General features: G+C 34.2%; 1 protein-coding gene and 1 long non-coding RNA gene across 4 annotated transcripts; one reads left to right on the top strand and one right to left on the bottom strand.

The window, feature by feature from the left end:
• Positions 1–6638: 6638 nt before the first annotated feature.
• LOC144566131 (uncharacterized) lies at positions 6639–9433 on the bottom strand. Of its 2 annotated transcripts, XR_013515144.1 has the most exons (4): positions 9125–9433; positions 8266–8408; positions 7495–7694; positions 6639–6935 (listed from the first exon to the last, which is right to left on the bottom strand). It is a non-coding gene; the product is annotated as an uncharacterized LOC144566131 (long non-coding RNA). The 2 variants fall into 2 exon arrangements; XR_013515143.1 differs by lacking the exon at positions 9125–9433 and having other exon boundaries at positions 8266–9106.
• A 437-nt stretch (positions 9434–9870) lies between these two features.
• Positions 9871–16726, top strand: LOC144566185 (putative helicase MAGATAMA 3). 2 transcript variants are annotated; one of them, XM_078316123.1, is made up of 20 exons: positions 9871–10102; positions 10190–10322; positions 10412–10548; positions 11272–11481; positions 11688–11876; positions 12319–12354; positions 12637–12722; positions 12818–12868; positions 12994–13102; positions 13555–13660; positions 13745–13842; positions 13998–14087; positions 14180–14272; positions 14359–14412; positions 14555–14613; positions 14706–14790; positions 15032–15394; positions 15498–15620; positions 16032–16118; positions 16344–16726. In XM_078316123.1, exons 1-20 carry the CDS (start codon positions 9980–9982, stop codon positions 16575–16577), a joined length of 2466 nt encoding a protein of 821 aa, XP_078172249.1. In that variant the 5' UTR covers positions 9871–9979; the 3' UTR covers positions 16578–16726. The 2 variants fall into 2 exon arrangements, with proteins under 2 accessions (XP_078172249.1, XP_078172250.1); XM_078316124.1 differs by lacking the exons at positions 13555–13660; positions 13745–13842 and having other exon boundaries at positions 10190–10324; positions 10414–10548.

The raw sequence follows: 16726 nt of genomic DNA, 5'->3' as shown, positions 1-16726 counted from the left end.
TGAGCACCTGTGATCCAAATTGATTGTTGTTTGTACTTGATTCTGTCTTCCCTCACCCACCCATAGGTCGCAGTTCTTAAGAACTAATAAAATAGAAATACTGGACCCCCCCCCCACCCCCCCCCCCCCCCCCCCCCCCCCCCCCCTTTCCCTTTTGTTTTTGGAATTTGGTCCCTAGGCTGAGCTCCCCAGTCTCGCAAGATTTCTCTCTTTATGGACAAGGCATCTACTTTTAAACAAAATCTCAACTTAAAAACTATTTTTCTTACAGCTTTACAAGGGGAAAAAAAATGCTGAAACACGACTTGAACCTAAAGTTACTGATTGATGCTACCTTGTTTTCAAATTTATCCATGATAACACAGTGGAAAAACTGAAAACAAGGTCTTTGATGTTAGTCTTGCGAGTTTCAATCAATAACTAATTCATAACTTTATGGGCTTGGAAGATTCATTAATCAATCCATTGTAGATCATATCATTTTCTTAGAGGTTGGCTAATATATTCATGCTGGTATAGAAAAGTTCATTATATTAAGTGAGTTTTGTAATTTTAAAGTTTAAATAGTCAATCTGATGTATAGATGCTCAATGCATTCTCCATATTAAAATGTATTTGGCGACCAAATTGTACATATTTTTTAAAAATTATTTACTATTGTTGTTGGATTTTTTTTAAGTCACTGTTTAAAATGGTAAAAAAATAATAATAAATATGAAAACTGGGATTTTAAAAAATCTGAAATAAATAGTAAAAAAGTTTCAAAAAATGTAATATTTTGTTTTCAAGTACATTTTAGTATGGAGAATATGTTGAGCACTTCATATCAACAATTTCAATTTCAAAATCGCAAAATCCAGATATAACGAATTGTTCTATAACAACGTTGGTATATTAGCCAACCTCGTAATTTGTTAATGTGATGGTCTTATCCGTTTTTGTTCTGTTTTTCTTTTTCTTCTATATTCTTCTCAGACAAACAATAATTTAAAGAAGCTAACAATTATAGTAGGGAATCTTTTGGATATTTTTTGTGAGCTAATTTGGTCAATGTCATGCAACTCCAATGAGCCCGAAAGATAATTTATTAATTTGTTCCTGCTACTGGGTCTGAAGCACACACTTGTAGCCCGAAAGATAATTTATTAATTTGTTCCTGCTACTGGGTCTGAAGCACACACTTGTAACCCGAAACCCTTTATGTCACACGTCAAATCAAACAAACAACTACCTTATTTTGACGGCGTTTCGAGGTATACATTATACCACCGTCGCGTGATGAGATCAGTCGGCGTTCAAGATGTAATTAGCATACAGTGGATGGTTATTAAATTACTAGTATCATATTTGTGCGTTGCAACGGGGACATATTATAAAAAAAGTATATCAATGAAAATAATAATTATCTAACAATTAATATACATGTTAATAGAAAATTTTTATGATTATGTATTTTTAATTAACTTTAATCGTGATCTATGATAATAATTTGATGATGTGATGATTCTTTATTTTTAAGTGCTAATGATATTAAATAATAGCTCGATTCAAATCTAATACCAAATATCTTACAACAATTCAATATCGACATATAATATGATATAAAACAAAAAACAAAAATAAAAAGTGTTATCGTGTGTATCAGTGTATGTATAGGATATATATATAGACACACACATATTATAAGGGAAATATATGTTCACACACACGTTCCAATTTATATTATTCTTTGTTTCCAATTTATATTCTTCTTCTTTGTTTTCAATTTAGAATACACACACACACACACATTGATATATTCTATATTGGAAATATACTCTAAATTGCCCACAATAATATGTATAAAAACAAAGAGTGAGTCTATGGTAATATGCATATCACGGGTTGTTATCGTGCTACGGCTCTATATTCAAGTTTTTAAATCCTAACGGTCGATCCGAACCGTTCATCTTGTTCTCCATATTAATATGTGTTTGGAGACCAAATTTTACATTTTTTGAAATTTTTTACTATTTTTTTAGATATTTAGAAAATCACTTGATCTGAAAATTCTGGACCATCCAAAAACAGTGATTTTCAATAAATCTAAAAAAATAGTAAAAAAATTTCAAAAAAATGTAAAATTTGGTCTCCAAACACATATTAATATGAAAAACAAGATGAACGGTTCGGATCGACTGTTAAAATTTGAAAATTCGAATATAGAACCGTAGCACAGTGCCAAATCGTGATATGCATATTACCATAGACTCACTCAAAAACAAATAAAGAGACATAAGAAAGAAAAAAAATGATTTCCATTGTGATATGTATAGAAACGAAGAAGTAAGGAAATTAAGAAATAAGAAAATTGAAGGTGGAGTTTTCTCAATTGAAGAGGAGAAATACGAAAACAAAGAAATAAGAAACAGATAAATATATCGCTAAATTTCAGAGTTTGTAACATATTGTGTGGCAACACATGTGGTGAGTATGTTTTTAACTAAATTTAGACTTCTATACATAAAACAAATGTATTTAATCAAAAGAAAACAAATTATGTAATTGGAGGGCTGGAATCAAATCCGAAGTTTCATCTTTCAATCGTAGCCGTTGACGGATTGGACGCCCAAAATGCTTAATAATAGAATGGAGATTATCAGTGTTTTTAAGAATAGTAGGAGGTTTTACTAAAAAAAAAAAAAAAGGGTTTAATTGTAATGCTAAGGTAAGTCTTTTTATAGAAATAAATTGATTTTTTTAGCCCGGAAAATTTATGTCTTGCATTAACTACTAAAATGATCAGCAATTGATTATTTTAACAAGTATCTATTCTCTCATATTAAGATTGTAGATGTACTAATCCGTCAACGACTATGATTAAAAGATGAAATTTCTCTGATCAAATAATGTCTTTTTTTTTTTTACTCTATGCATTTTTTTGATATTTTTTTATGTGTAGAAGTCTAAATTTATCTAGATATTTACTCGTCAAATGCAAAATTTTATCATCTTTCTGATTGTTTCTTTTCATTCAATTTTTAAATGTCATTTAAGGAGTTGATGGATTGATTGTTTATATCTTCATTTGTCCTATGTTTATATTGTTTAGGGAATATTATTTGTCATTTAATATGTCATTTTATATGATATTTATTTATTAAAATATGTCAAAAATATCGAAAGAACATATATGTCATTTAAGAAATGTTATTTACATATAGATGCCATTTGATATGTAATTTAAAGAATGCTATTTGTTATTTAGTCTAAATTATTTTATAAAAATATGTCATTTTGTATGAAATTTTATTTTTCTCTTAATATGTTCACGTTGCACTGCACAAACATAATACTAGTAAAATATAAATCATGTAAAAGAAAAAAAAAACTATTAGCAGTCAGGATAAGAAAAAAAATTCAACGAGGTGAAATACTATATCAAATCTTTACATCAGTATAGTAATTGCGTTATAAGTACGAAATTATATATAAAAAAAAACAAGTTGTACAAGTTAATAAATAAAAATAAGTATAATATCTGAATTATGTACGAAACACCATCCTTAAACGTATTTCATTTTATCGTACAAGATGAAACTACAACCAAAATAATTTGATATTAGGCACACTATAGAAGCAATGATAACTTCGTAATATTCAACAATTGATCAATTGTATGATTATCAGAAAATGAAAGAGATATGAAATGGAATAAGGAAAGGATTATTTATTGAGAGCAGATCACCTGTCCTCCGGGGTGCAGGAAAATTCTGCATTCTCTATCTCTGCAATTGGGACCGGTCAGTTTTAAAGGAGGCCGGTCACTGTTCATTTTTTATTTTGGAGTCCACTAACAGTGACTCTGAGACCGGGGGACAAAGGATTCGATCTCTTATTTATTTATTTGTTCCTTTCTCTGATCGGTTCAAACAGGAAAGAAATTTAAAATAATTTGATCAAACAGGAAGGAAAGGACAGAGCATTTTATGATGCTCCAAATAAGCAAAGGTTAAAGAGTATTTTATTTTTTTGTTCTATTCTTTTATATATTTTTTTATTTAATGACATTGACAACTTTTTACCGGATACTTTGAAAGTTATTTGCCGATGACCAATTGTAAATGACCAATAGTTTTAAAATAATTACAAAGTATTCACATTTTACTAAAATTGAAGATCGATTTTAAATTGATTAAACATAAAGATATTCCATAAAAATTCTGGATTAAGAATATAATAATTATTGAAATCCAATGTCACTGGAGTTATGGGAATATAATTGAGATTGAACTAAAATAATATGATACCAAAATAAAATAAAGGAAAGAACTATTTAAGAGTTCTGATGACATATGCACGTATAAAAAATCACGACATTTTAATTTTATTTTAATTAATATCAAGAGCTTACAACAATATACTATGCTGGTGTAAATAAATTTTGAACATTGATTTTTTTAACTTAGTAATTAATATAAAATCAAAACAAAAGGTAATAATTGTTTAAATACATATTGAAAAAATAATGTAAATTATAGTTTTATTTTAACACACAAATTTAATTTTTTAATATTAGAAAATAAAAAAAGATGATAGCGTGATGTGATGGAAACAAAAATAAAGGAGGGATTTAATTACATCTTTTTTGGTGACACCGAATTACACTCTATATTTTCAAAGTTCAAACAGTCGATCAAACTGTTCAACATGATTAATATGTTAAAATGTGCTTGCAGATCAAATTTTATATTTTTTTTGAATTTTTTTACTATTTATTAAGATGGGTACAAAAATTCAATGGTCTAAATATAACAATTTTGTTAAATACACAATAAATTGGTAAAAAAATTTCAAAAAAAATATAAAATTTGATCTCCAAGCACATTTTAATATATCTATTAGAGTGATGCTTCTATGGACATAAGGACCTATTTGTAAAATGAACATATTTTTATTTTCAAAGTTCAAACAGTCGATCCGAACCGTTCATCTTGTTCTCCATATTAATATGTGCTTGGAGACCAAATTTTATATTTTTCTGAATTTGTTTACTATTTATTAAGATGGGTACAAAAAAATATCAAATTCAGACCATTGAATTTTGTACCCATCTTAATAAATAGTAAAAAAATTCAGAAAAATGTAAAATTTGGTTTCCAAGCACATATTGATATGGAGAACAAGATGAACGGTTCGGATCAACTGTTTGAATTTTGAAAATAAAAATATGTTCATTTTACAAACAGGTCCTTATGTCCATAGAAGCCTTTGCCTATCTATTATATTGAACGGTTTGGATCAATTATTTAAAATTTGAAAACTTTGAAAATCGAGAGTGTAATTTGATGTCACTAAAAAATGTGTAATTGGATCCCTCCTCGCTCTCTCTCTCTCTCTCTATCTCTCCTCCTTATTAAGGAGCTTAATGTCTAGATCCTGCAAGGGTCTTGATTTACTATTTTTTTTCGGAATGATGTTCAGCCGTTGAATTTCCAGATCGCACATAGATGAATTTTCCAAATTATGAGCTTCAATACTTAAGTATGCACTGGTCGCGCCGCATATGATCCCAGTGCCCGTAGACTGCGCGCCGCACCCGTGGAACGCGCCTTTGAACCACGCACGGTTGGTGCCAAAATTCTTACCACTACACTAGAGTTCACATGTGTTATCTTGTAGATAAATATAGTATTTAACTATTTTTCACTACAAATTTGATTTAAATTATCTCTCCTCCTTATTAAGGAGCTTAATGATTTCTACTACATAATTTGCTCCCGTTGCTGTACACGGGCACGATTACTAGTGTATATATATATAGAGAGAGAGAGAGAGAGATGGGTTATGATGCATTGCAATGCATAGGCACCCTTGTGCATTGGACCATAAATCACCGATTCAAAGTCCAAATGATCGATCCAAACTGTTCATCTTGTTTTCCATATTAATATGTACTTGGAGACCAAATTTTACATTTTTTGGAATTTTTTTACTATTTAAGTATTTATTAAGCCACTTTGAAAATTACCGATCCGGTGGTCCAGAAATTTTTATTGTTTTTACTGTTCACCCGGATTTTCAGATTTTCAAAGTGGCTTAATAAATAGTAAAAAAATTTCAAAAAATGTAAAATTTGATTTCCAAGTACATATTAGAGCATCTCCATTGGTGCAATTGAAATGCAATTGCAAATAAAAAATAACTGTCAAATGAAACTAATTTCAAACTTAATTTCAAATGTCCTACATTCATGCAATTGCATTTCAATTGCATTTATGTCACGTCAGCAATACTTTTTATTTTTTTTAAATTCCGTTGACTGTTGATAGAGATACTAAATTCAAAATACGTAAAACTCAGGTCCCTCTCTCTCCTCTCCACAATACCTGGGATCGCTCTCTCCTTCCTCTAGTCTCTACGATATCCTCTCCTCTCCACTTCCTCTCCCTCGCTCTCTCTCTCCTCTCATCTCCATGAAACAGGAAAAAAAAAACAATTCGCCCTCTCTCTCTGTCTCCTCTCCTCTCCTCTCCATGAAACAGACAAAAAAAAATAAGCACGGCATATATGGAAGCACCGACAATATGCCAATGTTATAAAAGCCTATGTAGAGATAATTATTTGGTTCTTGTTCATGATTTAAACATATATTATTAATGCTCTCTAAAAATACATATATAAGATTTAATAGTAGGATAATTCGAAAAAGATATAAATGTAGTTAGCTTCAAATTTACATTTCTCAATATACACCAGTTTCGACCTTCCTATCGGTCGAGAAAATTAAATTCACATATACTCTGGAGATATCATAATGTCTCATACATTTTGAATCAATTGGATACTCCAGAGCACTGAATACTTGTTAAATTATCATTTTGGAGCTAAGACAGTACTGTCTTTAGCAGCTATTTGGTAGGCCCTCCTTGTCCTTTTCCTATCTTTCAGCAGCCCTGCAATATTAAGAAATTATTAAAATATGAATAGCAGCTCTATGCCAATGTTGTGCTTGAAGGCAGCTCTACAGTTTACAATATCATAGACTGTTGGTATGATATATTAAAAATTGATAAAGTTTACAATAACATAAAACATAAAAGTTACAGTTTCTTTCTTAAACCACGTATTGTCTCAAGAAAGAATAAGAGGCTGCTAAAACAAGAAACAACAATAACAACTAAAACAGATGACACCCAAAAAACTTAATCAAAGAAACTAAATTAAACAAAGAAGAACAATAAAAGCCTATGTAGGGAAGAAAAATCAAAATGATTATAGTCATAGACTGTTGTGCCAATGAACAACAAACTGTACTATGCTAAATGATTTCACATACCAGAATAAAAAATGAGGAGCTCCCAATTAAAAGGCATGTTGTTAGTCGTGGTACATGACATGTTAATTCCTAAATTACAAGGCATGAACCAACAAAAGGCATGTTTTTCCTACTAAATTAGTGCATACTGTACAAGCTAAATTTATCTCAAGTTAATAAATCAAAGAAAAGATTACCTCAGGTGCTTGTAGAGTCACCCAGATGGTTGATCTCGTGAAGGGGTCTGAAATTCTCCCATGGTTCTCCCACACCTTTGCTTCTAGAAGGGACTTCTTCTTGCTCGCATCAACAGCCTCAATTGTCAAGTGGTGCATCGTACCAGATACCACCTGGGTCTCTTTACCTTCACCACCCGTGAAAATTCTAGACCAGCATTCTGCATATAGCATAAATATTTTGTGAAGTTGAGTTTGAAATGCTATAAGCAACAAACTAGAAGGATGATTCAATTAGTTGACTCTGGTCATTGTAATTTGATCTGTACCAGAATATAAACTAATGTTTTTTTTTTTGGTTTAGAAGTTTCTTTAGGTATAATTCATCAAAATTGCAATATTATTTTTTATTTTAGCGTATAAACTGATTTATTTATTTTATTTAGGGGTTTCACCGTACACTTTTATCTGACCATGAACACTAATTCTTTTATATAGTCTTTTAACCTTTTTTTTCTACAAAGTACCTGATCTGTTCACTGTTAGTTGGCTTGATTTGAGTACATACTGGATATGTGGCCAAATTGGGTAGATATTAGACTTCTCAATTGTACAAATTATAGATCCTACACGAGTAATTAATTCTGATCAGGAGAGCTTTTGTTGATCAAGGCATTAAAAAATGGTGATCGGGTCAATAAAAAGACCATAGTGGAAAAATGGGGATAAATCCATGAACCAATAGCACAAACAAAAATGCACAGCAGTAGAGAATATTTGCAAAAGGCTCACCAATTTCTTGTTGTGTTCATCCAGTGCAAAGCGAGCGAGCTCGACAGTATTGAGATCATTCTCTGCTCCCGCTACATCTCTACTTCCTCCCAACATTGGAGATGCCATATCTTTCTGTGTCTCTCTCTCTTAATTTCGTATCTCTGTCTTTTGTTTTGAGAAACAGAATCTGATACCGCAAGACCAAATAGAGAAAAAGCGAGTGTTCCCAGGTATAGTGTCTTTCTGTTTCTTTATTCGATGTCTCGTTTTCAAAGTGCCAAGACAAAATAAAAAGAAAGTAGGGGACCCTTATAGAGCCCCAATTAACAGAACATAGCACCGACAAAATTTCAGATATGCAATCAAACCTGACTCATGTTAAATGTGCATCAACCAACTTAAAGTACCTTTAACATGAATTGACCCTATTTTTTTTATCAAAACGAACCTAAACCTGTAATTTAGACTCAATTGAACAATAAGAACCTGAACGGCCTAGAACAAGGAGGCAATGCCCTTAAATCGAATTTGTATTACCTAAATCGATGGATCTGTGAGCTTGTAGCAAGAAGTGACTGCCTTGCTCACAAATTCAAATTTGTATTACCTAAACCGAATTTGTATTACCTAAATCGAATTTTGGGGTAATGCCCTTCTTAAATCAAATTTATATTACAAGCAGCATCAAACTTCCAAAAGGCGGAGCTGTAAACTAGCTAAATTTTGATAAACCATTCCTTCTGTTAACCTTGCAGTTTCTTATGAAATCTTAGTTTTTACTTTTTACACTAAGAACCCTTGACCACCCCCACCCAAAAGGGGAACCAGAAGAACGAATTTTGGGGCAATGCCCTTATTAAATCAGAATTTTTATTACCTTGTAGCAAGGAGGCGAACGGGAGGGAAAGAGCGGCAGATGGAGGAGAACGGTGAGGGGAAAAACGGCGGTCACCATTGGCGGAGGAGGAACGGCGGTCACCATTGGCGGAACAACGGCGGAGGAGGAACGGGGACAGACAGGGAAGAAGGGGAGAGGATCTCAACGGCAGCTCGAAGTAGCGTATAGCAAGAAGACGCGCGCGCGATTTGGTATATTGAGCGATTTGCAAGCGCTATGCAAGCTTGCAAATCTTGAAAGCTTGCGCTTTTGAAATTCTCTCTCCATCGGTGCAATCTCTCATTTGAAATGCCACGTAGGCTTTTGCAAGAGTATATGCAAGGCGATGGAGATGCTCTTAATATGGAGAACAAGATGAACGGTTTGGATCGGTTATTTGAACTTTGAATCGGTGATTTATAGTCCAATGCACAAGAATGCCTATGCATTGCAATGCACCATGGCCCATCTATATATATCTCTATTCTATTATTAAGCACGTTAGGTATCCGATCCGCCAACGGCTACGATTGAGATATGAAATTTCGGATTTGATCTCAGCTCTCCAAGCACATCTTAATATATAAATCGCATCTAACGGTTCAGATTAACTATTCGGACTTTGAAAACGGAGAAAAATAATTTGAAAAATAGCGTGCATTTGGATGCACAAAAATTTTATGTGCATTTGAAACCTCCTCTGTATATATATATATATCATTGAAATATATAATCAAACCCGCAAACTCGTGAACCCGTAGAGGCGGCATCACAATTTGTCTTGGTCGAATCGCCGAAGCAATAAACCCAAAACCCCGCCTTGCGCTGAATAAAGAGAGAGCGGTGGTGAAAATAATGGCAATAGAGAAGGCGGGAACCTCCTCCGGCGGCGCAGAGATCGGGACCAGTTCATCGCTCGGTCGTTTCCTCAAGGTCGTTCTCGGCTGGGACTACCTCCGTCTTCTCTCCGATTCCAAGGTTCTTTTTTCTCAAAACTTCTCTTTTTCTTCTTCCTTTTTTCTTAATTGTTTTAATTTCTGTCTGGCTTGTGCATTGCAAGAGCAGAACAGGAAACAGCCGGAGGGTTTGAAGGCTGTGAAGAACACATATGCGAATTTCAACGAGTACATCCGGGTCTTTGAGCCCCTCCTTTTTGAGGAAATCAAGGCTCAGATTGTACAAGGCAGAGACGAAGAAGGTGTGTACTCGATCAGTTATTTATCTGATTGGAGAAATCTGCCATGCAGTGATGGAATTTTAATTTTTAATTTTCCTTGTTCCTAATAGAGGAGACGGATTGGCAAAAAGGTGGTATCATATCATGTGCTGAATCAGAAGGATTTCACAAGGTATCTATGGCCGTGCACGATAACTTTCGCGATGAGGTGTCAGAAAATGATCTCTTACTTCTCTCCTCTCAAAAGGTATGTGCACAGTGATTTTTCATTCATGCATTTTTACTTTTATAGGCTGTATGTCGACAATGGTAGTTTTATCCATGGCGTTTTTCATAGATTTATTCAATGGCTTAGCCTAGTACCTCACAATCTATGAAATTTAAATGAATTCACACAATTATTTGATCTCAGCAGAGTAGTGCTGGCAATTTCTGAGTGCACCTGACGGCTCAACCTGCTAATGCTGGATCCTTCGATCAATGGGTCATGTTTGGGTCGAACTCGAACAATGTTATTGCTAAAACAAAAATGAATCCTCCTGTCTATCCAAAACCAACCAAAATTGACAATGCAGACCCATCTGTTGACCCAACAAAATCCATCAACTGAATATGATATTTGCTTGATTAAAATGGGGAGGGGCGTTTTGGGAATGAACAAGGGAGATATTGGCTTATGTTTGACACAACTTTGGTGTAGTGGGGGGCTTCTATCAAGGCATCATTAAACTCTCTTTCATCCTCGTCTAGGTATCTTTATATCCACCTTGCTAGCACCAGGGAGAGGTACCTTATCTGATTTTAAGCCACCCCAGGTTCTGATTTACTTTGAAATAAAGGAATGGTGAGCTGACTTAACCAAATATGACATGTTGCAACCTTAATATAAAGACTGTTTAACATCTACTATATCGAGACATCATAAAGCTGTGTAACATCAAGGGTAATTTTGTTCGTTAAAATTTTGCAGTTCGACGAGGGGGTAAAACCGAATGCTTATGCATTTGCATTGGTGGAGAACCGTGGTGGCCAAGGCACAGTAACAATTTGTACATTTCTAGCAGGTGAGGTAAAAAACCTTGAAACAGCTGTGCCTGAGCACAGTCACCGGTTGCGTCAGATTTCTACTCTTTTTCAACAACTAGCCACGACCACAGCAAGATTCCTTTGGATTCTCAAAGTATGCATATTTCCATTCTCTGAAATTATAAATGATCATGAATATTTTTTCACTTTTAATTTTTTTGTTACTATTTAGTGCTTTTGTTTAGTTTTAAGGGCAAACATACTTGATAAAAGTTAAAAAACATGACCAAACAGAAGTTGGTTAATCAAGAGGTAATACTTCATGTTTAATGTGGCCTTTTAACACATCCATTTTAACAGATTTGTAGCTTGTCGACCATTATGCGTGAATATGCGGCAATGTACTCACTGCCGCAGCTTCCCTTCAAGGATTTAATTCTCTCAGCGACTGAAAGAAATAAAATTGAAGGCCGTGAATGGAATGTACCAGCTCCACTCATGGATTACCTCCAAACAAATCTCAATGAATCCCAGTTAGATGCCATTCATGTGACCTTTCTTTCTTATTATTTTTTATGTATTTTATTAAGATTGTTATTGGAGAGTATCACTTATTTTACATTATAGACCCTGAAGTTATAAGTTGTGGTCTGAGTCCTCAACATTCTAATTACAGACATTTGTCTGTTCAATAATTCAATTCATAAAATGATGGAGATTCTCATTAGGCTTATATAGAACAAGTCACTTTGTCGATATTTGTTTATTGTAAAATCAAGTCATGCAGGACTAGCCTTTCTTTTTGTTTTTGTTTTTTTGAAAGATAACAGTCGGACCAAACTGGTATATACTGAAATGTTTTGGAACACAAAGGTAAACTTTTTTAAGCTTTGGTTATTAAATGGAAATATATCATCCTTCTGACACCATCTGTGTAACTTGCTCTTTTGTTTTTCCTACAGTAGCTAACAATTAAAATTTCTTTAAGCAGGCTGGTCTTTCCCGAAGGTCATTTGTTCTGATTCAGGTTTGTTTAATTGTAACTTATGTTTTCTACTTCTAATGTACCATTTGATATTTTTCTCGAAAACAAAAAAGTCAGGGGAGGAACTCAATCTAGGAGAACTAGTTATAATCCTTTATTAAAAGATGCCAAGTCAATCTACAATACTGGTAATATACCTAGTAATGTCATTTGCAATAGGTCACACCGATTGTTAGTATTTTTTTTTTTATTCCATGGAAAAAGAGCACACATTTTTACCCTCTTGATTTTGACTGGTATAGCATCTAACCTGGTCTGGTGTAGGGTCCACCAGGAACAGGAAAAACACAGACAATCCTTGGACTTCTTAGTGCCATTCTTCACTCAGTACCTTCTAGATTGCAAACAAAGTAATGTATTTTTCTTTGATCAACATTTGTGCTTGTGTTTTTTAAAGAAACTAGTCAAAGGCGACAATTTCACTTTGTCGTCCTTTCTCGTGCAGAGGAGGTTATTCTGCTCTGACACAAGTGACTGGGCTGGAATTTGAGGACAAGTAAGTTATGAACTGTTCTTCCACTTCTGTTCTACCCGTTTTATGGATCGTTTCTAGATGTTGGCATAATGGTTGGTTTTAAAAAGCATTTACCCTCCATGTTAGCTAATGTTTAAAAATTTTAGGCTTACAAATTGGCTAAAGGCATCCCCTTGGTTACTTGGAACGAATCCAAGAGATATGATCTTACCAATTGATGGTGATGATGGTTTCTATCCGACTGGAAATGAACTGGTACTCGATTTCTCCATTACTTTAACTGCACTATATGATTTTAATTTTTAAATGTTGTTTCTTTCATGCCCCCCCATCATAGCATCAAAAGTGAATATCAGCATACCCTTGCAAAACAAGCAATATCTGAAATGCTCTCTAAAACACAGTTGATGTTATACAAAAAATGTCACACAGACTTTCCTAATTTGATAAATATACCCAAGTTGTCCCTCTTTTTCTGTTATATATAATTTACTTAAAGATTGATGCTGTTCAAGGAATTAATTTGGGGCAGCTTGACTAGTAAATAGAGAAGAAGCGGATATGAAATATTGTTTGCGTCTCCTAGGGGCATTATCTTTCTTATTTTACAGGTTTATTTGTTATATGACATGTCCTGTGGTGCACATGATTTTACCCAGCACTCTGACACCTCTCTCTTTCTCTCTCATTTTCCCTTTCCTGATTAGAAACCAGAGGTTGTCAACTCAAATAGGAAGTACCGAGCGCATGTATTAGTTTGTGCACCTTCCAATTCTGCCCTTGATGAGATAGTTCTGCGTGTTCTTCAATCAGGTTTTATTATGTGTATCTTTATAGCAATTGTTCATTATGATGATTGCTTGATTTAGTAACATAATATTGCAAAAATGTTTGCAGGAATCCATGATGAAAATGATAACGTTTACAATCCTAAAATTGTGCGTATTGGTCTGAAGGCCCATCACTCTGTCCAAGCCGTGTCGATGGATTACCTTGTAAGCCCCTTACCCCTCCTGACAAAAATAGGGTTACTGACAATTGGTATATACCAACAAATGTTCATCCTTGGTATTAATCAATAAATTTTCCAGCGTTTTCCTTGTTTTTATGATCACTTCTAAAATTCAATTAAACATTATACACCCTCCAGGTACAAAGGAAACTTGCTGCATCTGGTGCTAATAGAGCTGGTTCTGACCGTGATAGAATCCGTGCCTCTATTCTAGATGAGGCTGCCATTGTATGTTCATCATTTTCAAGAATTGTAATAATTTCAAGAGTTTTAAATGCAAATATTGAGATTCTAGTCTTAAAGTTTAAAAAAATGCACAGGTATTTTCAACTCTGAGTTTCAGTGGTTCGTCAGCTTTTAGCAGGATGGGTCGTCCTTTTGATGTTGTTATCATTGATGAAGCCGCACAAGCTGTAAGTGTACCTTTTGTATTTATTCAAAAGCCAAATTAACATAATTTTATTAAACTAACATTTGTGCATATGTTTTTATAAAACAGGTTGAGCCTGCGATTTTAGTTCCGTTGGCCCATGGCTGCCGACAAGTTTTTCTAGTACGTCTTAGAAAAGTATTGGTTGTTAAGTGATCTTAAATAAATATAGACTATCCTAGGAAAGAAGGATCATTTGGTACTTATTAATTACTTTTACAATGCTTGATCTAACATCTTTTGAATAATTTGTTCCCTTTGATAGGTTGGCGATCCTGTCCAGTTACCAGCGACTGTCATTTCTCCAATTGCTGAGAAACTCGGGTTAGTTTAATTCACATAATTCTCATCATACATTAGTGGTTGTATTTGTTTTACTATCATTTACTTATCAGATGGAAAATTGTTTGCTTTAGGTATGGAAGGAGTTTATTTAAAAGATTTCAAGAGGCTGGCTTTCCGGTGCAGATGCTTAACATTCAGTACCGCATGCACCCTGAGGTGAGATTTAAGTTTTAAAATGACTTATGAAATTAGGGTGCGCGCTATGAACCCAATATATCCAATCCATGTATGGCTGGCCTGATTGTGAGGGGTTCAGTTGCAGGTAACTTTTTTAAATTGTCGGCAATTGTTGCAGGCCTGGTCTATGCCGTCTTGTTTTTAAACAAACTTGTTTATAGACCAATAGTATATCCATGTTGATACGACATAACAAAGTGCTTTGACCTTTTCTAAACAGATAAGTCTATTCCCATCCAAGGAATTCTATGGCGGATACTTACAAGATGGTGAATCAGTAAACCGTAAAAGCCCCTGGCACACTTACCGATGCTTTGGGCCATTTTGTTTTTTTGACTTAGTAGAAGGTGAGGAGTCGCAACCGTCAGGGAGTGGGTCCTGGATTAATGAACAGGAGGCTGAATTCATCACCACATTATATCACCAACTGGCAACTCGTTTTCCTGAACTCAAGTCTGGTCCTCATGTTGCTGTGATTTCACCATACCGTCACCAGTTCAAGATTTTGCGTGACCGGTTCAGAGCAACATTTGGAGAGCATATTGATCAAGTGGTAGATATTAACACTGTTGATGGATTCCAGGTATGTAGAAGCAATTTAGTTATGACCTATGGCAAGAATGTGCTAGGCATATAAAAAAAGAATGATGTGAGATGATTTGTTCTATTTCTTTCTCTTTATATAGGGAAGAGAAAAAGATGTGGTGTTATTTTCGTGTGTCAGAGCTAATGAAGGGAAAGGAATTGGTTTTGTTTCTGATTTCAGGCGTATGAATGTCGGCATCACCAGAGCTCGATCCTCTATTCTTGTAAATATTCCCTCCCTCTCACTGTGCATTTTGTGTGTTTGTGGGTTTCCACTAAGAGGGGCAATGGTTTACGTTCATTTTGGGTTGGTTTCATTTCCTTATTAAAGAAAATTAAGGTTAGGTTCAACCCAACCTGCAGCAGGCTAAGCAATGCTGACTTGGACCTCACCTTAACTGTTAACCTTTATACATAGTTCTAAAGATTGTCAGATTCATTCCAACTTGTCAGCAATTGACTGTCAAATATGCTCTTCTGATTCATTCTAACTTCTATTTTAGCAACTATGTATAAAGGTTAAGTAATTATGACCTAAACCTGACTTGCTAATCCATGTTTTAGGCCTTAACTAAGTCAAGATTTTTTCAGTCTTATATTGAACACTAATTTTGAATGATTTGAGTTTATTACAGGTGGTCGGGTCAGCAAAAACATTGAAGCAAGACAAGCACTGGAGCAACCTTGTAAAGAGTGCAGAAGAGCGTAACAATCTTTTTGAGGTCTGGTTTTCTTTTTTCTTATCTGTGCTGTTTATACATAATTCATCTTTTACTTCTTTCAATCAATCGGTGCCTTTGCTTTTCTGGTGTGAAGACTTTTTTTTTCACATGAGCATCCAAAATCTGATTTCAGTTTTCTACACCTTTCCTTACTAATGTGCATCCTCCCATAGTGTATGCATTTGAATTCTTTGCATGCTGTGTAATGGGATAAGACTTGTTCAGGTGTCAAAACCATATGCTGCATTCTTTGGTGATGATAAATTGGATGAAATGAGAGTAAAGAAGTTGCATGAGATGGAGCAAAGAAAGTCTCAAGCAATGGAGGGAGGGAATGATCCAATGGAGAAGGTTCAGCCAATGAATGTTGAAAATGGGGACAACAATGCGGAGGAGGAAGTGCCTTTCGGTGATGATGACATGGATGTCGATGCTGCCGATGGCTATGGTGATGACTGAGGTTGCCTGCCATGAAAATTAAGTTGATGTATTTTTTTTGAGAGTTCACATGCCTTTGTCATTCCTATATATTTTAAAAGTTTAATTATAGTAACGTCTAAAACTTAAATGGCAAAATGAAATCGTGGGTTGTAATCAACATCACTATT

This window comes from Carex rostrata, chromosome 15 (genome assembly GCF_964058835.1).
Source record: "Carex rostrata chromosome 15, lpCarRost1.2, whole genome shotgun sequence".
NCBI classification, from domain to species: domain Eukaryota; kingdom Viridiplantae; phylum Streptophyta; class Magnoliopsida; order Poales; family Cyperaceae; genus Carex; species Carex rostrata.
This window is presented reverse-complemented; position numbering and strand designations above follow the sequence as displayed.